We start from the raw sequence: 21,104 nt of genomic DNA on the forward strand, positions 1-21,104 counted from the left end.
CCCGCCGAGCGGCCTCCCCGGGCGCGGGGACATGAGGCTCGCCCGGGCGCCCGCCGCGCAGGCCCGCCCTGCCCGCGGGTGAAGCGCGCGGAGCCCGGGACTCGGTAATTGGCGCGAGCGGGCGCGCGCATGCGCGGGGCGGCGGGCACGTGGCGGGGTGCTGGGCGGCGCCGCGCGGGAAGTGCGGCCGAGCCCGGAGCCTGCGGGCCGCGACCCCCGCCTCGGCGCCGCCATGGGCCTCCGGCCGCCGCCTCCCCGCAGCTCCCCGCGGCTCGGGAGCGGCCGGCGCGGGTCTCCCGTAGCCCCGGGCGGGCCCCGCAGCCGACCTGCCCCGAGTCCCCGCCCTCGAGCGGCTTAGTGGCCTCTCCCTGCAGCCCGTCGCTGCCGGCGGCGGCATGGTCTTCTGTCTGGAAAACGAGGTGCCGCGCCGCCCGCTGCGAAGCGCCATGGTCCACTTCCAGGCCTCAGAAGTCCAGCAGCTGCTGCACAACAAGTTCGTGGTCATCTTGGGGGACTCCAGTGAGTGCCCCCTCTAGGATGGCGCTGCCCAGCCGCGCACCAGCAGCCTGTTCTCTGTGTCTGCGCCCTTTGTCTCCATCTCAGACCGCTTCGCCCTCTAGTCCGTTCTGGTCCAGGAGATTTCTCCTTCTTTTTATTCCCCACACACCTGCCACAGGTGTCTTGACAGATGGAACCAGTGCACTTTTTAGCCCATTCTTGCTTACCATCTTTCACCCTTACAGCCCCATCCCCATAATTTTCCCAAAAGGAGCTGTGGGTTGTGTTGTGTGTCTCCTGGGTGACTCGGCCAACTTGACTTTGGCAGGTGATCTTGGGTCCCCGTATAGTAGGCTGGCAGAGAGGGGGGCAGCGAGAGGAACACAGGCAGTGCCAGGGGTTTTAAATGGCATCTTTTCTCCCGTCTCTAAGTCAGTACTCCACAGAGCCGGTGAGCCCTGGGGAGATGGGGAGACTGGGCTTGGGAGGAAGGAGCTGGGAGGGACGACATGGCCTCAGCCTTGGGGACCACTGTCTCCCTTCAGTCCAGAGAGCTGTGTATAAGGACCTGGTGCTTCTGCTCCAGAAAGACTCACTGCTCACGGCTGCCCAGTTGAAGGCCAAGGTGAGGGAAGCTGTGCAGCTGTGCCCGCGGTGGGCGGGTGCAGACCTGGCCTGGCAGGGCCCACCTCCCTGGCACGGGTCTGACCAGCGGGGTGGGGGGACAGGGGGAGCTGAGCTTTGAACAGGACCAGCTGGTGGCTGGGGGCCAGCTGGGCGAGCTGCACAACGGGACGCGGTATCGTGAGGTCCGCCAGTTCTGCTCGGGTTCTGGCCACCATCTTGTGCGCTTCTACTTCCTCACCCGCGTCTACTCTGAGTACCTGGAGGACGTCCTGGAGGAGCTGACGTATGGGCCTGCCCCCGACCTGGTGATCATCAACTCCTGCCTCTGGGATCTATCCAGGTTGGGGCAGGGGCGAGGTAAATATTGGCTGGAGGTGGAGGTATGGTTCTACCCCTGCGCCCTTGCCCACCCTACGTCTTACCCAACAGGTATGGCCGCTGCTCGATGGAGAGATACCGAGAGAACCTGGAACGAGTGTTTGTGCGCATGGACCAGGTGTTGCCGGACTCCTGTCTGCTGGTGTGGAACATGGCAATGCCCCTGGGGGAGCGTGCCACTGGGGGCTTTCTCCCGCCAGAGGCAAGTCTCTGGGCCCCTCTGGACGTGGGAGGGGGCAGCTGGCCCATGGATCGGACCCCTCCTGGAGGCCGCGCTTTCTCCCCCAGCTTCAGCACCTGGCAGCCTCTCTGCGGCGGGATGTGGTCGAAGGGAACTTCTACAGCGCTACGCTGGCAGGGGACCACTGCTTCGATGTCCTGGACCTCCACTTTCATTTCCGGCACGCAGTGCAGCACCGTCATCGAGATGGTGTCCACTGGGACCAGCACGCTCACCGTCACCTCTCACACCTGCTTCTGACCCACGTAGCCGATGCCTGGGGCGTGGAGCTGCCCACGCGCGACTATCCCCCTGGTGAGCGCGCCACAGCAGGCTGAGCAGTGTAGGCAGCCACGCTCAGGGACAGCGGGGTCCCGCAGGACTGTTGGGGCTTCCTCATCCCCTGGGGAGGTTAGACCATAGGAGCAGCATGTTAGGATGAGTCCTAGGCTTTTCGTCTGTCCATGCAGTCCTTTTGTGTACATGATTGAGCAGAGGCAAGCACTGATTGCCTAAGGCAGGCTGTCAAAAGACTGGCCAACAGCCGGGCGTGGTGGCGCACGCTTGTAATCCTTGCACTTGGGAGGCTGAAACGGGGATCGCTGTTCGCAGACGGCCTCAGCTACTTAGTGAGGCCCTCTGCAACTCAGTGAGACCCTGTTTCAAAATAAAGAATAAAAAATAGGGCTGAGGGTGTAGCTCGGAGGTAGAATGTCCTTGGATTTCATCCCCAGTATCCCCCCAAAAAAGACTAGCCAACAGATGAATAAGAAGGAAATGGGGTGCTTCTACTCAGGCACCGTGTGTGGGTGGGAAGACAGAAATGGGCTGGGCAGTATGGCAGGGTCAGGAAGCCCATCAGGTCCGAGGGAGGGGCTGCACGGCAAGCTGGAAAGTTCTGGAGGAAGACGCCATGTACCCCGTGCGGTGCTCGTGGGAGATCAGGTTCTTGGGGACGGGCTTGGATGGGCTCTCAGGGTCCCGGTGTCTTTGGGTACAGCTCAGCGCGGCTCTCCTCCGGCCCCGCCACCTGAGGGCCCCACTCCTCCTTGTCTTGAGCACTGCTCCCATGGCATCTCCGCTGCAGGGCCCTGTACTGTAGTGATTGTTCCTTATTAGCTTCTCAGTCCTTGCCTAAAGTTCCTAAAGGGGCCTCAGTGGCCGAAAAGCTCCATGTGTGCTTCTCCCTGCATCGTGTCCCGAAAGGCAGGTTACCTTCCTTGCTTGTTGGCAGCTCACCCCGTTTAGTCCTGTGTCTAGCAAATTGTTCTGTGCATAGTACTAGTAAGACGCTGCTCCGTGGATTGGAGGCATGAGTCATATTAGAAGCTGTTTGTTGCAGCCCAGAGGCTGTAGTGGCACAGAGAGGCCAGGAAGGCCTTAGAGGAAGACTTCTAGTCTTGAGCAGCCAGGAGTTGGCTCATCAGAGAAGTGATTTAGGACCTGGATTGTGTAATGGTTCCATTTCCTTGTTTTGTAGATGAGAGAGGTGATCCCTAGCAAAGGAACGATATTCTAAAGATTGTGGGGCTGGTTTGTGGTGGCTCCGTTTGTCTGGATCCAATATGGAATTACAGAAACCAAAGACATCAAAAGAGGAGCTGGTGTGGGTGGGAGGAGGACTCGGCGAGTTTGGTCAGGGCAGCTCTGTCCGAGGTTCCGCAGCAGTAGTAGTAGTTTGTAGTCAGTGGTACCCAGCAGAGATGGAAGTGGAGGGCCGGAGTGTGAACAAGGAGACAGCAGAATTACACAGAGGCGGCCGGGCGTGGTGGCGCACGCTTGTCATCCCCGCGCTTGGGAGGCAGAGACAGGAGGATCGCGCAGGTTCGAAGCCAGCCCCGCGCGCTGGCTTAGGAGACCCTGTTTCCAAATAAAAATGTAAAAATAGGTCTGGGAGTGTAGCCCGGAGGTAGAAGGGCTTCCAGGAACCCCAGTACCACCACCACCAAAAAAAAAGAATTACACAGAGGCCTTGGACCGGTGGGAAGGGGCTGACGCGGACACAGAAGAGAGGAGGGAGGCCCGAGGCCATGGGGTGTCCTGCACTGTCAGGGCCGCTGTGGCAAGTTTGTCATCGCCTGGTCCTCTCTTGTAGGGAAGCTGTTGAAGGCATGGAGTAGGGCCAGAGGAGGAGTGAGCCGTTGATGTTAGTGTAGTGGGAGAAGGGAGAACAGGGTCCTCGTCTTTGGCTTATTCACTGGTCTACGGGAGGAGCTGGAGGGAGGAAAAGGTTAAAGGCACAGGAACTGGGCAAAGGGGACGGGCTTGAGAGGGGAGCCTGAGGGCTGAGGAGGGAGCATGAGAGGCAGGAAAGAAGGAACGTGCCTGGGACGCGGCCTGGGGCGGCAGGAGGTGAGCCGAAAGCCAGGCTGCTCCGACCTGGCGGCCCTGCTCCCCAAAAGAGAGAGAGCAAGCGCCCTGGCTTCTGAGGCCTACCTAAACGTTCATCCCATCCCCAGACCTGTGGATCGAGGACTGGCCAGAGATGGATCATCCATTCCAGGGAAGCCATCGGCAGCCCCCAGACTTCCGGGAGCAGCTGGCCTTGCCCCCGCCCTCCCCCGTGCCCCCTCCCATGTCTTTTCCCTACCCGCTTCCTCAGCCCTCTCCGCCTCCCTTGTTTCCGCCCCTGCCCCACGATGCCTCTTTTTTCCCAAGCCAGCCCTTCCCGCCCCATGAATTCTTCAATTACAATCCAATGGAAGACGTCTCGATGCCACCCAGCGTAGGTAGGTGCCTCTGCAGCCTCCGCTGGACCAGCCTCCTATGCCCACGTGAGCTGAGAGGCTTGGGATCGGGCTGGCCACAGTGGTCCCTCAGTGTGGAGCAGCGTCTGTAGGCTCGTTACCTCACTGATGGCCACAATCTCCCATCCTGGAGGTAGGGGAAATGCTGTTCCCATTTTACATATGGGGACACCAAAGCCCAGAGAAACGCACCCTGGAGGCCCAGAGCTATTCAAAGCAGAGCTGCGCCCATCCCGGTTAGAAACCCACTCTGATAATGACTGGTTCTTTTGTAGGATGTGGCCCCGGAGTGAACTTTGTGCCTGGCCCCCTGCCACCTCCAGTCCCTGGCCCTGTCTCCCATGGTCAGCACCGAGGCCCAGTGGTCCATCGGGGAATGCCACGCTGTGTTCCCAGCAGCCCCTACCATGTGCCAAGGATGGGGGGGCCTTGTAGGCAGCGGCTCAGGCACTCAGACAGACTGATGCACACATACAAACTGGACAGGCGAGGACATGCCCATTCGGGGACATGGCCGGGCTAGGCTGGGGCTGGGGCTGGATGTGCCAGGGGCCCCTGTGGGCCTGCCTCGCACCCGGCGCTGGGCCAGGGTGTTTGTTGTGCCCGGCATTGTTCTTGTCCGTTGTGTCACCAATAAAGGCATTGAGGGACAGAGTGACATCTTCCTGTCCAGAGAGTAGAGCTCCCCGGCCATGACTCGCAGCTGCCCCGTGCCCGCTCCAGCCTCGGGCCTTTAGCTCCACGCTACTTAGAGACCATCGAACGCGCCCCTTTGCTCTCCTCACTCTCCTCCTCGCCTTTGCCGTGTGTGTGCGTAAGGTCCTGGAGGGTCCTCTGCTGGCAGCAGCTCTCGGGGACTGGGAAAAACCAAAGGCTGAGTTGAAATTTTCAGTATCTTATGTGGAATTTTAGATCTGGCTGGTTCTTACCTACACCTCCTAACGGCTGCAGTCCTGTGTACGTTGAATGTTCATCTCCCTGGAGGTAGATACCTGATCATGCATAATTCTCGGCAGAGGAGATAATCAGTAAGTGGTTGGACTGAGTAAGAAGCCCCTGAATCCATGGGGAGACTGATTAGAAACCCATTATTTACTTGATATCATGTGCAACGGGATCGCCTTAAACATGGGCCAGCCTTTTTGCTGATGGTCCTGGGAGACCGCTGAGAAAGAAGGAATCCATGTGGCTGTGCTAAACCCCACTGGGAAGTTGGGGGAAGCAGATCAGGTACGGAGCTCAGCTCCCACAGTGGTCCTGACCCTGGGTCCTGGCCGTACGGAGCGTGAGTGGTGCCGTGTGAGGCGGGCGAGGGCTGGCACACGGTAGTGGGCAGGCGAGAGGCTGGGGAGGCGAAGGCCTCGAGTCACCTGCGAGCAGCGCGCAAGAGCGAGCATGCAGGGCTCTTGTGTTTTCTATTCCTGTTAGTGAAACCTTTGTAAAGGACATTCATTTCTCACGGAAAACAACACAAATAGCAGATAGGATCCACCAGATTAAATGCAAATAAAGTGACACACACGGGGGGGGGGGCAGCAGGTACAGAGCGGTTAATAAAACTCTAGAGGGACCAGTGCAGTGCCTGAAACAAGGATGTCTGACCTTCATTGCCAAACAAACGGAAGGTGACATGCACAAATGAAAGAAAGCTTTTTTTTTTTTTTTTGGTGGTACTGGGAATGGAATCCTTCTACCTCCGAGCTACACTCCAGACATATATTTATTTATTTATTTTTTTGAAACAGGGTCTCTTAAGCTAGTGCGGCTGGCTTTGAACCTGTGCGATCCTCCTGTCTCCACGTCCCAAGCGTGGGGATTACAAGCGTGCGCCACCACGCCCAGCAGAAGAAAGCTTTTAAGAAAGAGGAGTCTGCACTGTTTTTATAAAACTATTTTGGGGGGGCGGGCGTGGTGGCGCACGCTTGTAATCCCAGCATTTGCGAGACTGAGACGGAAGCATCACAAGGTTCGTGTCCAGGCTCAGCTACTGAGGCCCTCTGCAACTTGGTGAGGCCCTGTCTTAAAAGAATGAAAAATAGGGCTGGGGATGTAGCTAGCTCAGAGGTAGACGACTGCTCCTGGGTTCCATCCCCAGTACAAAACAAAACGTTTCTGCATCCAGACACTTTTGTACCTCTGATTCTGGGGCATCTGGGTATTGCTGGAGAAAGCTCTAAACCTGGACTGATTGGCAGGAAGCGCCGTGCGGTACCCAGACCGGCCTCCATTGCTTTCAGCATCTTGTTCTTTAAGAATTTGCTGCCACCTTTTTACACGGTAATTGCGAGACTTTCCCACTTGCTTCTGGAATCCCGTTCTGATTCTGGAACTCTGGCTCTGCAAACATCCTTACACTGTCCAGTGCACTAATTCTCTGCGTCTACCTTTGCATTTCTAATTTCCCCCCATTTTGCTTTGTGGCTCAAGTCGCCCAGGGTGAGGTTTCCAAACCTGTGTTATCTTTGTCCATAATATTCTCACATCCCTTGGGTTTTTCTGAAATCTTTTTTTTTTTTTTTTTTTTTTTTTTTTTTTGCAGTACTGGGGATAGAACATAGAGGCATTCTACCTCTGAGGCATGCCCCCCCACCCTTTATATTCTTTATTTTATTTTTTATATTTTTATTTGGAAGCAGGGTCTCACTAAGTTGCTGAGAGCCTCACTAAGTAGCTGAGGCTGGCTTCGAACCCGTGTGATCCTCCTGTCTCAGCCTCCCAAGCGCGGGGACAAGCGTGCGCCACCACGCCCGGCCTTATTCTTTATTTTGAAACAGTCTCACTAAGTCGTGGAGGGCTTCACTAAGTAGCTGAGGCTGTCTGCAAACCGCAATCCTACAATCTCAGTCTCCCAAATGCTGGGATTACAAGCGTGCGCCACCACACCTGGCTTTGAAATATCTTATTTTCTTTAATTGAAATTTATTATAAAAATGGAGACATTTCATTTTCAGTTTATAGTATAAAACATATATAGTATATAATACAAAACACCTTTTTTTTTTTTTTTTTTTTTTTTGCTGTTGGGGGTTGAACGCAGGGGCATTCTACCTCTGAGCTATACTCCCAGCCCTATTTTACTTATTTTGAAAAAGGGTCTCACTGAGTTTTGGAGGGCCTCACCAAATTGCTGATGCTGGCCACAAATCTGCAATCCTCCCTTCTCAGCCTCCCAGGTATCGGCATGACAAGGGTGTGCCACCATGCCCGGCTTACAAAACACTTTAAACACTTGTCTCTTCTATTACAGATTTTTATTCAATCATGACTGGGAAACAAGAAACTTAAAAATAGTTTTACACAAGCATCATTTGCATTTAAGTTATCCCTTGGCTTTTGTTTTGAGATGCAAAAGTAATGAAAGTCTTATGTTGTCCCTGTATGTAGGCCCACTACTGGCTGGTTAGGAAGGACAGAACCCAAACTTCATTGTCTCAAAATCTGCTGTGCCCACCAAGGGCTGTGTGCACGCACATCACTATCACGACCATTACGTTATGTGAGACCATAATGCACCAATAAAGGTATAAAAAAATTGTCTGTCATTGAGCATTGACAAAGCGTTCAGTAAGACAATTTTACATGGACTCTTATTGTGTCTTGGTTTTTAAAGAATGAATCCAGTAACCTATCTTTGCCGTTCCCCAAGACATTCCTAAAAGAAGCACGGGATACAAGAGCACTGCAGCTGTGGTATCAGCCTTTATTGTCCATGATATAAGGGGGATGTTCTACTTATTTATTTATTTATTTATTTATTTATTTATTTATTTATTTATTTTGCAGTACTGGGGATGGAACCCAGGGGCATTCATTCTTCCTCCAAGCTACACCCCCAGCCCTATTTTTTTATTCTTTATTTTGAAACAGGGTCTCACTGAGTTGCAAAGGGCCTAAGTAGCTGAGGCTGTCCACGAACCATGATCCTCCTGTCTCAGCCTCCCAAATGGCTGGGATTATAACCAAGTGCCACCATGCCCAGCTCAGAAAATATTCTTCCTTCCTTCCCTTCCTTCCTTCCTTTCTGCGGGTCTGGGGATGGAACCCAGGGGCATTTGACCTCCAAGCTACACCCCCTGCCCTATTTTTTATTCTTTATTTTGAAGCCGGGTCTCACTGAGTTTCAAGGGCCCTCACTAAGTAGCTGAGGCTGTCCGCGAACTGCGATCCTCTGGTCTCAGCCTCCCGAATGCTGGGATTACAAGCATGTAATATAAAACATTTTTAACATGTGGCAATCACAAATCTCTAAACCAAGACCACATGAGTCAGGACGTGTACCAGGATGGAGCCTCTTCCTGTGTGTTTATCATCTTACTCTAAGTTGATTCCCAGGCAGTGGCATATGGAATTGCTGTTCTTAGTTACCTTCAACTGGATCCTGATTTTAAAAGGAATTGTTTTTAAATTTCGGTTATTAAAAATGATGTAGATTTTTTGTGTGGTCACTCACGCTTGTAATCCCAGCATTTGGGAGGTTGAAACAGGAGGATTGTGGTTCATGGACAGCCTCAGCTACTTAGGCCCTGTTTCAAATAAAGAATAAAAAATAGGGCTGGTGGTGTAGCTCAGAAGTAGAATGCCCCTGGGTTCCATCCTCAGTACTGCCGAAAAATAAAATAAATAGATGTAGATTCAGCTGAGTGTGGTGGCACACATTTGTAATCCCAGTACTTAGGAGGCTGAGTCATGGTAAGTCTCAGCAACTTAGGCCGTTTCTAAATAAAAAATAAAAATCAGGCTGGTGGTATAACTCGGAGGTAGAATGCCCCTAGGTTCAATCCCCAGTGCAAAAAAAAAAAAAAGGATTTATTTATTTATTTATTTATTTATTTATTTATTGGTGGTACTGGGGTTTCTGGAAGCCCTTCTACCTCCGGGTTATACTCCCAGACCTATTTTTTATATTTTTATTTGGAAACAGGGTCTCTTAAGCCAGCGCGGCTGGCTTCAAACCTGTGCGATCCTCCTGTCTCCGCCTCCCAAGCGCGGTGATTACAAGCGTGCGCCACCACGCCCGGCTAAATGGATTATTTTAGATTTTTCTTTTACATTTAACCTTTGTCCAATTAGAAAATTTCTCTCCAAGGACTAGGGATGTAGTCCCCTGGTGGAGTACTTGCCCAGCATGCATGAGGGCCTGGGTGCAATCCCCAGCACCCTCCTGAAAATGATCATTCCTTTCCATACCTAGTTTGCTAACAGTTTTGATCCAGGAGTGGAAGTTGGGTGATTAAATTGCTTTTCCTGCATCTATCCTGAAGGCTAATTGGTGGTTCTGCTTTATGTCTTTACAGTGAATTACATTTTGTTTCTTTTATTAAACAATTTTTATGTTTTCATACTAAACTACTCTCATATTCCTTGAGAAAAAATCCAAATTCCTTATCTTTTACTTGTCATTTACACACACATCTTACATACAAGTAACTGCACAAACCTTGAGCCTCTGGTTCAGTGAATTTTGCCATATGTATGTTTCTGTAACCCCCACCCCGGTCAAGGTGCCGGGCTTGCCCACCCTCCTGCAAAGTTTCATTGTGCCCCTTCAGTCAGTGCCTCGCCTGAAAGAGAACCACTCTTCTGACATCTGTCGCCACAGATTAGCTGATGCGTGTACGTACGTATGCATGTATGTATTGTGGGACTGGGGATTGAGCCCAGGGCCTCGCACATGCTAGGCAAGCCGTCGGCGATATCTCTAGCCCTTAAAAAGAAAAAAGAAAAATATTGAGACAAGTTTTTGCTAAGTTGCTCTGGCTGGCTTGCACTCGCTGTCCTCCCGCCTGAGTAGCTGGGATCACGGGTGTGCACCACCGTGCCTGGCCTTCTCGATTCGTTTTTTTCTCAAACCTAGACAGAACCGAATCATAGAAGAGGCACCCGTGCGTCTGGATCCTTTCCAGTTTGTTTCCATATTGCTTGCATCTATCAGTCGTTTTCTACTTTTTGTGTGTTGCAGCCCATGAATGGCCAAAAACACTTTATCCATTATCCTGTTAATGGACATTTGCGTTCTTTTCAGATTTGGGCTGTTGCAAATAAAGCATCTCAATATTTTTGTTCAAGTCTTTTGGTGGACAGACGCACGGATTTCTCAGGTGGATCATAAAGTGTGTAAATGTTCAACCTTAGTAAGTGCTGCCCAAGTCTCCCAGGTGGCTATCGTACCCTTGCCCTCCGTTTGCGCTGTTTCCCACCTGTCCGCCTAGTTCGTGGGTAGTATCTGTTCTGACTTCAGCAGACATGGCATTTGCATTTCTGTTTCTCATTTGCACTCTTGCTTAGGTGATTTGTTAGAGAAGGAAATACCATCTTCCTCACCTTCAAAGTATATAACTTCTTTCCTTTTTATTTTTTTTTATTTTTGGCGGTACTGGGGTTCCTGGAAGCCCTTCTACGTCCGGGCTACACTCCCAGACCTATTTTTGCATTTTTATTTGGAAACAGGGTCTCCTAAGCCAGCACGCGTGGCTGGCTTCGAACTTGCGCGATCCTCCTGTCTCTGCCTCCCAAGCGTGGGGATTACAAGCGTGCGCCACCACGCCCGGCCTTCTTTCCTTTTTAAAACCAAGAATGTAGCCAGGTGTGGCGGCGCACGCTTGCAGTCCCAGTACTTGAGAGGCTGAGACAGGAGGATCATAGATTCGTGGCTAGCCTCGGCCTCGAATAGTAGCATAGTGAGGCCATCTGCAATTTAGAATTTGTTTCAAAATAAAAGAATAAAATAGGGCTGGGGGTGTAGCTTGGAGGTAGAATACCCCCGGGTTCCATCCTCAGTTACACACACACACCAAAAAATGCAAGCTTAATATTAAAAAATCAATAGCTAGGCGTGGTGGCACACAGTTGTAATCCCAGCATTCGGGAGGCAGAGACAGGAGGATCATGGTTTGAAGGCAGCCTCAGCTACTTAGGCCCTTTGCAACTCAATGAGACCCTGTTTCAAAAATAAAGAATAGCCGGGCGTGGTGGTGCACACTTGTAATCCCAGCATTCGGGGAGGCTGAGACCTGGAGGATCATGGTTCGCAGACAGCCTCAGCTACTTAGTGAGGCCCTTTGCAACTCAGTGAGACCCTGTTTCAAAATAAAGAATAAAAACAATGGGGCTGGGGTGTAGCTCAGAGGTAGAATGCCCCTGCGTTCCATCCCCAGTACCACACACAAAAAAGATGTTGATTATCTTCAGACTGATCTGAATATTCAACATAAGCACAATCAAAATCCCAACAGTTTTGTAGAAACTAACAAACTTATTCTTAAACTCATATAGAGAGCTGGGCGTGGCTGCGCACACCTGTAATCCCAGTACTCTGGAGGCTAAGATACGAGGATCTCGGGTTCACGGACAGCCTCAACTACTTAGGCCCTTTGCAACCTAGTGGGACCTTGTTTCAAAATAAAAAAAAAAAAAAAAAAATAGGGCTGGAGGTGTAGCTCAGAGGTAAAATAATGCCCCTGGGTTCCATCCCCAGAACTGAAAAGAAGAGTCACATGGAAACATAAAAGATTGATCTAGAATATCCAACATTAGAGCTTTGATAAGAACAAATTGAAGGACTAGTAAGTACCACCTGATTTCAAGGCTTATCCTAAAGCTACGGAGGAAGTGGCATTGGCATCCAGACAAGTAGACCAGTGCAGAGTCCAGGAAGGAATCCACAGGTGATTGGCTGAGTTAATGCGGCACCGAGGCGGCTAGGAGAGGAAGGTCAGTCTCAGTGAGAAAGCCCCGCGTCCAAAGTGGGCTTCAGCCTCTGTGTGTTCATGGGAGACAATGAAGTTGTGTGTGTGTGTGTGTGTGTGTGTGTGTGTGTGTGATGCTAGGGGTGGAACCCAGGGGCCTTCTACCTCCGGGCTATACTCCAGACCTATTTTATATTTTATTTGGAAACAGGGTCTCACTAAGTTGCTGAGAGCCTCACTAAGTAGCTAAGGCTGGCTTCGAACCTGCGCGATCCTCCTGTCTCAGCCTCCCAAACGCCGGGATCACAAGCGTGCGCCACCACGCCCCACTGACAAATTCTATTGTAGCTCACACCATATAAAAAAAACCTCAGAGCCTGGCGTGGTGGTGCACGCTTGTAATCTCAGCATTCAGGAGCCTGAGACAGGATCACAGTTCACAGCCACAGCTACTTAGGCCCTCCGCAACTTAGTGAGACCCTGTTTCAAAATAAAGAATAAAAAACAAAAAAATAGGGCAGGGAGTGTAGCTCGGAGGTCAAATGCCCCCTGGGTTCTATCTCCATACCCACACACACACAAAAAAAAACCTCAGGCTGGCCAGGTGTGTTGGCTCACACTTGTAATCCCAGCGCTTGGGAGGCTGAGACAAGAGGATTGAGCAAGTTTGAAGCCAGCCTCAGCTATTTAGTGAGTCTCTCAGCAACTTAGTGAGACCCTGTTTCCAAATAAAATATAAAAAAATAGGTCTGGGAGTGTAGCCCGGGGGTATAAAGCTCCTGAGTTCCATTCCCAGTACCACACACACACAAAAAAAAAAAAATCAGGCTGAGACAGGAGGATCACGGTAAACAGACAGCCTCAGCTAGTTAGCGAGGCTCTTTGCAACTCAGTGAGACCCTGTTTCAAAATAAAGAATAAAAAATAGGGCTGGGGATGGAGCTCAGAGGTAGAATGCCCCTGGGTTCTATCTTCAGTAACACACACACACACACACACACACACACACACACACACACACATACACTTAACCAGGTAGTGGAACATGCTTGTAATCCCAACATTTGGGAGGCTGAGACAGGTGGATCTTAGGTTTGCAGCCAGCCTCAGCAACTTAGTGAGACTCTGTTTCAAAATAAAGAATAAAAAATAAGGTTGGGTGTAGCTCAGAGGTAGAATGTCCCTGGCTTCAATCCCTGGTACCACAAAAAAATCAATAAGTAATAAACAGCCAGGGGTTATGACACACACGTGTAATCTCAGTACTTCAGAGGCTGAGACAGGAGGATCGCAGGTTCATGGCCAGCCTCAGCAATTTAGCAAGGCCCTCCACAAATAGACCCTGTCTCAAAATAAAAATAATAAAATAGGATTGGAGCTTTAGCTCCTCTGGGCTCCATCCTCAGAACCACAAAAATAAACAAGCAAATAAATAAATAGTTAAACATATGATCTAAACCTTTCATTCTTAGGTATTTACCCAATACAATTAAAATATGTTCATGCACATTCTTGTACACAAATGTTAATAGCTTTATTTGTGGTAGCCCAAAGCTAACAATAAATAAATCCCAGCATTCAGGAGGCTGAGACAGGAGGATCGCAGTTCACAGACAGCCTCAGCTACTTAGTGAGGCCCTCTGCAACTAAGTGAGACCCTGTTTCAAAAATATAAAAAGACTAAAAAAATTAGGGCTGGGGGTGTAGCTCAGAGGTAGAATGCCCTGAGTTCCATCCCCAGGACTGCAATAAATAAATGTTGGTATACCATAGAATGGACCACTGCTCTGCTCTTAAAAAGTGGGCTCTTGATACATACAACATAAGTTGTTCTATTTTTGGGTGTTAGACATTTGAAGCCACAAGCCAGAAAATATGGTAGAAACAACAAACGTTAAGTTTTAATTTTTAAATTTTTAATTTTTATTTTTGCCACACTCGCACATGCTAGGTAAGTACCCTATCACTGAACCCCAGTTCTAAAGTTCTTTTATTTTTTGTGGGACCAGGGGTGGAACCCAAGGACTTTCTACCTCCGGGCTATATACTCCCAGACCTTTTTTATATTTTTTATTTGGAAACAGGGTCTCACTAAGTTGCTGAGAGCCTCACTCAGTAGCTGAGGCTGGCTTCGAACCTGTGCGATCCTCCTGTCTCAGCCTCCCAAGCGCGGGGATGACAAGCGTGCGCCACCACGCCCGGCAAGTTCTTTTATTTTTAAGATGGAAGATATTAGTTCCAAGATGTAAACGGAGGCGTCCGCCGCTGCCAGGCCTCTGGGTCCCTCTGGCTGGGGAACCCGAGCTGGAGGGTCCGGTCCTGGCAGGGGCCGAGAAGGCCACGACGCTGCAGCTGTGATGGCCGAGGTCCGAGGCGCCGCTCCCTGCTCCCTGGCCCCAGGTGGGGCGTCCGCGCCTGAGGGTGCAGCCTCGGCCTCACCTCGCCCTGGTCCCCCGGGATGCCCAGGACTAGCCCTTTCCTGGAAGGTGCCCCTGGCCGGACGGACGGTCCTTCCAGCCCGGCCCCGCACACGCCGCCCTTGGGCACCCCGGTCCAGGGCCATCCATCCCGCGCTGCCGCTCCCCGCGGGATGACCGTGTCCTCTGCTCCCTGCCCGCGGCCGCTGACCCTGCGCATCCCAGCCCGGCCGCGCTCCGGCCGGCCAGCCCTCGGTCCGCGCCGGGCTGTGCGAGGGCGCCCCCTAGCGGCCCCGGCCGGCCAGGACGAGCCGGGGCGGCGGCTCCTGGATTCTTCTAGCCGGCGCTGGGGTGGGGGGCGCTGACTCTGGCTGGACCCCCACCCCACCCCGGGCCCAGCAGCAGGCAGAGCCGCCCACACCCAGGCACGCGGGCCAGGGCCAGTTCTAGGCCCAGGCTTGCATTTCTAAGCCCAGCACTCTTCAGCGGGTGCCTCCGTCTACAGAAAAAGGAATTCCAACAATTGTGCCCATGTATTTTCCTTCTCTGCAAGGTGTCTTGACTTTTTGGCCTTTAACCTCTGTTCCTCGCTCCCATTTGCCTGTCCGGAGTTGACCATACCATTCCGTATCTTTTGTTATTATGATTATTTTTTTTTTTTTGAGGGGGGAGTCTTGGAATGGCATGTATTTTGAATTTGCACAAAACGAATTGTATTTTTTCTCACATTCTTTTCACTGATTGTTAAGGTTTTGTGGTGTGTGTGTGTGTGTGTGTGTGTGTGTGTGTGTGTGTGTAACTGTGGATTGAACCCAGAAGCATTCTATCTCTGAGCTATACCCTCTTTTTTTTTTTTTTTGGTGGTACTGGGGGTAGAACCCAGAGGCTTTCTACCTCCAGGCTATACTCCCAGACCTTTTTTATATTTTATTTGGAAACAGGGTCTCACTAAGTTGCTGAGAGCCTCACTAAGTAGCTGAGGCTGGCTTCGAACCTGTGCAATCCTCCTGTCTCAGCCTCCCAAGTGCGGGGATTACAAGCGTGCGCCACCACGCCCGACTATATATACCCTCCTTTAAAAAAAAAAATACACACACACACACACACACACACACACACACATACTTTTTGAAACAGGATCTACCTGGTTTGCAGACAATCTCACTAAGTTGCTTGGGCTAGTCCATCTGGAACCTTTCACCCTCCGGTCTCAGCCTCCCAGGTACTGGGATTCCAGGCATGTGCCACCATGCCAGGCGGTTGCTAAGGTTTTGAGACTGCTGCCTCCTGTCCTGGGTGCTCATTTGCCAGGCTTTTCCTTCCCACCTCCCTGCCTCCACCAATAACAGTGCAATAATATCCTCAAACGTATCCCCTTATGCGGTATGCAGCAGTTTCCAAACATTCATGGCACACACACCTCCTGGGAACCTCGTTAAAATGCACGTTAGGATTTGCAGGTCTGAGTGGGGCCTGATGTTCTGCATCTTTTGGTGTGTGCTAGTGGAGACTGAACTCAGAGGCATTCTACCTCTACCATCCACCCACCCTTTCTAAACAGGGTCTCACTAGGCTAATGAGAGTCTCACTGCGTGCTGAGGCTGTCCTCGAACCTGAGATCCTCTGCGTCAGTCTCCCAAGTATGCTGAGATTCTGCATTTCTTTTTAATTTTTTTTTTTTTTTGTGTGTGTGTGTGTCATGCTAGGAATTGAACCCAGGGGCATTCTACCTCCAAGCTATACCCCTGCCCTATTTTTTATTCTTTATTTTGAAACAGGGTCTCACTGAGTTGCAAAGGGCCTCACTAAGTAGCTGAGGCTGTCCTTGAACCTGCGATCCTCCTGTCTCAGCCTCCCACATGCTGGGATTACAGGCACGGAGGCCATGGAGCTAGACACTGAGAGTGCTGGGATTCAAACCTAGCCCCGAGAGCCGGGCGTGGTGGCACACGCTTGTAATCCCCGCGCTTGGGAGGCTGAGACAGGAATCCCCGCACTTGGGAGGCTGAGACAGGAGGATCACACGGGTTCGAAGCCAGCCTCAGCTACTTAGTGAGGCTTTCAGCAACTTAGTGAGACCCTGTTTCCAAATAAAATATAAAATAGGGCTGGGAGTATAGCCCGGAGGTAGAAAGCCTCTGGGTTCCACCCCCATTACCACAAAAAAAAAAAAAAAATTCAAACCTAGCCCCAAGCCGGGCGTGGTGGCACATGCCTGTCAGCATTCGGGAGGCTGAGACCGGGGGATCACGGTTCGCGAACAGCCTCAGCCACTTAGGCCCTTTGCAACTCATGAGACCCTATTTCAAAATAAAGAATAAAAAATCGGGCTGGGAGTGAAGCTCGGATGTAGAATACCCCGGGTTTCACCCCCAGTACCACAAAAACAAAAATAAACAAAACCCTAGTCCCAGCAAGGGTACCACGCCAAACTCTACCACTTCCTTGTCCCCCTGGCCCTTGCTACCAGGACATATCTGAGGGAGAACTGCAGAGAAACAGGGAGGAATGATTGGTCTTTGGGTTTCGGGCACTGGAGCTGAAGGTATCTAAAGAGTGTCATGCACGATATGATAGCTAGTGGAGGTCTGGGGATGGAACCCAGGGGCATTCAACCTTCGAGCCATACCCCCTTGCCCTATTTTATTTTAATTTTTTAATTTGGAAACAGGGTCTCACTGACTTACAGAGGGCCTCACTAAGTAGCTGAGGCTGTCCTCGAACCGCAATCCTCCTGTCTCAGCCTCCCAAATACTGGGATTACAAGCGTGCGCCACCACGCCCATCTAGCTAGTGGATTTGGACAAAATGGATGGGAGTTCCAGGAGCTGGTCCCCAGGGCCTAAGTATTTAGGCCACAAGGGAGGCGGGAGGGCCATGGGTTTAGGGCTTCAGGAGAAAGATTGTGGAGGCTAGATATAAAGTAGTTGCCAAGACTGGGCAGGAGTTGGGGTCAGGGATTGGGTCGGGAAGGTGAGTAGGTCCTACCTGTGGGTAAACTGTCTATCATGGCTTCACCTGGTAATACCTGAGCACTCGACGCTCTATCTGGAGGGGTCAGTGAATGACCCGCACCTTGGGGCATTAAGGTGCCACCTTCCAAAGCCCTCCTGGCTGCGAGCCGCTTGCTCGGTGGGTTTTGGCAATGTCTGAGCTCTGCTTTCCTTTCACACAGCTGTGGAAGCATCTCCTGGCCCCGAGCCCAGCCTGAGCATTTCACAATCACGAGAGTTCAACATTTGCTCGTTTTGAGATTTCACAGCACACGACCACTTAAGTCCCGTCCACACCATCTATCCTGTTTCCCATTTTAGGGCCAAGCTTTTGTGCAAGCTAGGGCGTTTCTCTGAAAGCCCGGGGAGGCTTCCTGCCCCTCCATCTATCTCTGGGTCAAAGACCTTTTGAGCCTACAGAATGTTCTCAGAGCTCAAAACATCTTGACAGCTTGTTTGTCTTTTGTTTGTTTGGGGCATTCACAAAGTACTTTGCAAATAGGTGTCGCCTCCTGATCACAGCCCGTGACGGAGCTGGACCTGCTGAACGCGGGGCTCAAAAGAAAGAACAGGTCAAGGCTGCCCTCTGTGTAGTGGCTGAAGTGGGACTTGGTTGTTTTTTTTGTAACTTTTTTTTTCCCATACTGGGGATGGAACCCAGGGGCATTCTACCTCTGAGCTACACCCCCAGCGCCTATTTTTTATTCTTTATTTTGAAACAGGGCCTCACTGAGTTACGGAGGGCCTTGCTAAGTAGTAGCTGAGGCTGTCCGCGAGCCGCGATCCTCCGGACTCAGCCTCCTGATGCTGGGATGACAAGCGTGCGCCACCACGCCCGGCTTGTAACACTCTTAGAGGAGGAGTAGGTAGGCTGGGGTGTCGTTGGTGATGGAGCGTGTGCTTCGCACACACAAGACCTGGAGTCCAAGAGTAAAGCTCACTAGCCTAGTTGGCCTAGTTCCCAGACTTGGTGGCGTGGACGGAGGTAGGAAGTGTAGGAAGGATGCCTGGAGGTGGCGGAGCTGAGGGCGGCGGCTCTGCCAGCTCTCCCAGCTAGGTTTCTGTCTGCGGGGCCCGTTCAGGACTCACAGTCCTCCTGGAAGTGGGAAGAGGGGATCTGTGGGAGAGTGGCCAGTCCAGGAGTGCCCGGGTACACACTCTCAGCAAGTCTGAAGTTGAGACACCTGGGCAGTTGTGCCAAAAAGGTACGGCCAGTCGTCAGGACCCCAGCGGCATGCCCACACCCACACGGACGCCCTGAGTGGCTTGCCCAGGCTCTGCCCCGATTCGCCATCTGTCCCGTCCCTTCAAAGCATCCGGCCCCTGACACCAGGTGCCTGCAGGAGGAGCACGAGGAGGATGCCCAGCGTGGGCCTGCTGCCTGGGTGCTGCAGAGCGCCCCTGCCCGCCCTCCCCTCCCCCGGGCTCAGGTCCAACAGACACAGGCAACGGGACGGGCTGGCCCTTCTATTGGTCCAAGTCCTGAGCGTAGCCTGGGTGTGTCATGGAGGTGAGGAGGCCCACGAGGCTCAGCAGCGTGGAGAAGAGCAGCAGGAAGGAGGCCGTGAAGAGCAGGGCGGGCAGGGCGCTCAGCACCAGCAGCAGGACAGCCGGCAACAGGTGGCGCCACGCGGCAGCCACCACAGGCCACAGGGAGCTGAGCAGGTGGGAGCCGGTGGTGAACAGGGCGTGGCACAGCATGAGGGCCAGCAGCAGGTAGAGGATCCCCTCCAGGCCCCACAGCACGCGCTGCAGCGGCTGCCGCCAGCCCGACGTGCTCCACCACACGACCCAGCTGTGCGGCACGTGGCACACCCACCAGCGTGCCCAGCCCTGCCGGCTGATCCAGGCCGACCAGGGCGCGGCCGGCTGCGGCCCCTCGCCGGCCCCGATGGTGTCGGTCTCCGCTCGCGGCTGCCGCATCCCGGCTGTGCACCTGTGGACAGGCCAGGCCACTGCAGCTGGACGTGCTGGGCGCAGGGCTCGGGAGGGCACCGCGTGGGCAGGGGGGGCTCGGGCAGGGTCCGGACTTACCTGGGGGGCCGCCTAGGTCATGTTGCTCCTCCTGCGCCCTGGACGGCCTGGCAGCCAGATCCAGGCCGCGCGTTCGCCCACACCCGCCCTCACGAGGGGCCCATTGTGACCCGGGCTGGGGTGGGGTCCAGCCAAGGCTGGGGCTACTGAGGGCGCACCCCACCTGAGTCCCTCTCCATGGACTCTCCAGGCCAGCCCTGCGGGGCTCCCCGGGGCCCCCAATCCCTGCTCCTTCCCACCCACCTCACTCTTTTGCAAACCTTTCTCTTTGTTTTTTGTTTGTTTTACGGTACTGGGGATGGAACCCAGGGGCATTCTATGACTCCGAGCTATACCCCACCCCTATTTTTTTTAGTTTTCATATTTTTGAAACAGATTCTCACTACATTGCAAAGAGCCTCACTAAGCAGCTGAGGCTGGCCTTGAGCCCCGATCCTCCTGTCTCAGACTCCCAAATGCTGGGATTACGAGCGTAATCCTGGCTAAGTCTTTCTCTTTGGAGCCTTATTTTCTAGAACCACAGAGGAGGCCGGAATGGCTGCTCTCAGCTTGCAGGTGCCAAGATAGCCGCCACATCCTGCCCTGGGCTCCCTGCCTCGGATCCTGCCTTCTCTTGCTGCCCTGAGACTCACAACTGGCTATCCGCCGTCCATATTATTGATCCGGAAGTCCTCTGAGGTTCAGGCTAAGAATAAAAAGGTTTCTCTCCTCTGCCCAGCCTGGGATGGAAGGAAGGAGGCCTGAGGACGCAGGCTGGCTAGTGTTTTTTTGGGAGGTCCTCAGACCCAAGGATGGAGACAGAAAGCCAGGCCCAGCAAGGCCAAGGGCAGGCCGCGGGCCCCGAGGAGCAGGCCCAGGCCCAGGAGCAGCAGGAGCAGCGCGTCCTGGCGGCTGAGTGGGGCTGGGCTGGTCCTGGCCGTGAGGAGCGGAGCCACGGGCCGTCCTGGGCCCTCGCCGGCCCCCTGACTCTGGCCTCGCGTGAGAAGCCTGTGCCGTGGCAGGGTGGGACCCGCAGGCCTGGGGAGAGAGAGGGTGGCAGCAGGCCTCGAGGGAGCTGGCCACCTGCCCACCCACCCACAGGCTGCGGCCTACTTACCCGTGGAGCAGGTCGAAGGTGAGGAAGCTGACCAGTAGCAGCAGCAGCAGCAGGGCCGGGCCAGCCGTGGAAAGGACGGCTCGGATCGTCAGCCCCAGGGCCACCAGCCCTAGGGTGCTGTCCAGGAGCTGGGCCCGGCTAGGGTCCCAGGGGGACACGCATGGGTGCGCTGGCCTGCCTGACCCCTCCCCAGCGCCTAGGCCCCTGGGTGGGAGCGAGAGCAGGTCTCCAAGGGCCTTGGGCCTGGGTAAGCCCAGCTGGGTCATGAAGGGAGGAACGGGCCACAGAGCCAGAGCTGGGGGGTGGCGGCAGGGTGGAGGGGCCTGGCAGAGCCTGGAGGCGGAATTCTTTCCCCCAGAGAGTGGGCAGTAGGGCTCCTGGGAACCTCCCTTCCCCATTCACCCACCCA

General features: G+C 53.2%; 3 protein-coding genes across 4 annotated transcripts; 1 reads left to right on the forward strand and 2 right to left on the reverse strand.

Annotated features, from left to right (window-relative positions):
• Nucleotides 1-308: 308 nt before the first annotated feature.
• Nucleotides 309-4,993, forward strand: PCED1A (PC-esterase domain containing 1A; the record flags this gene model as incomplete). 2 transcript variants are annotated; one of them, XM_080716234.1, is made up of 7 exons in its annotated part: nt 309-519; nt 1,044-1,123; nt 1,227-1,465; nt 1,555-1,705; nt 1,792-2,038; nt 4,183-4,452; nt 4,746-4,993. In XM_080716234.1, 7 exons carry the CDS (start codon nt 396-398, stop codon nt 4,991-4,993), a joined length of 1,359 nt encoding a protein of 452 aa, XP_080572360.1. The 2 variants fall into 2 exon arrangements, with proteins under 2 accessions (XP_080572360.1, XP_080572359.1); XM_080716233.1 differs by having other exon boundaries at nt 396-519; nt 1,380-1,465.
• Nucleotides 4,994-19,032: 14,039 nt separating this feature from the next.
• TMEM239 (transmembrane protein 239) lies at nt 19,033-19,488 on the reverse strand (the record flags this gene model as incomplete). Its single annotated transcript, XM_080716619.1, has 1 exon — nt 19,033-19,488. The coding sequence occupies one exon, from the start codon at nt 19,486-19,488 to the stop codon at nt 19,033-19,035; it is 456 nt and encodes a 151-aa protein (XP_080572745.1).
• Nucleotides 19,489-20,378: 890 nt separating this feature from the next.
• LOC308277478 (uncharacterized protein C20orf141) lies at nt 20,379-20,961 on the reverse strand (the record flags this gene model as incomplete). The annotated part of the gene is made up of 2 exons (XM_080716665.1): nt 20,379-20,616; nt 20,696-20,961. The coding sequence occupies 2 exons, from the start codon at nt 20,959-20,961 to the stop codon at nt 20,379-20,381; spliced, it is 504 nt and encodes a 167-aa protein (XP_080572791.1).
• Between the last annotated feature and the right edge of the window lie 143 nt (nt 20,962-21,104).

Source organism: Muscardinus avellanarius (genome assembly GCF_963383645.1).
Source record: "Muscardinus avellanarius genome assembly, chromosome: 19".
Taxonomy (NCBI): Eukaryota; Metazoa; Chordata; class Mammalia; order Rodentia; family Gliridae; genus Muscardinus; species Muscardinus avellanarius.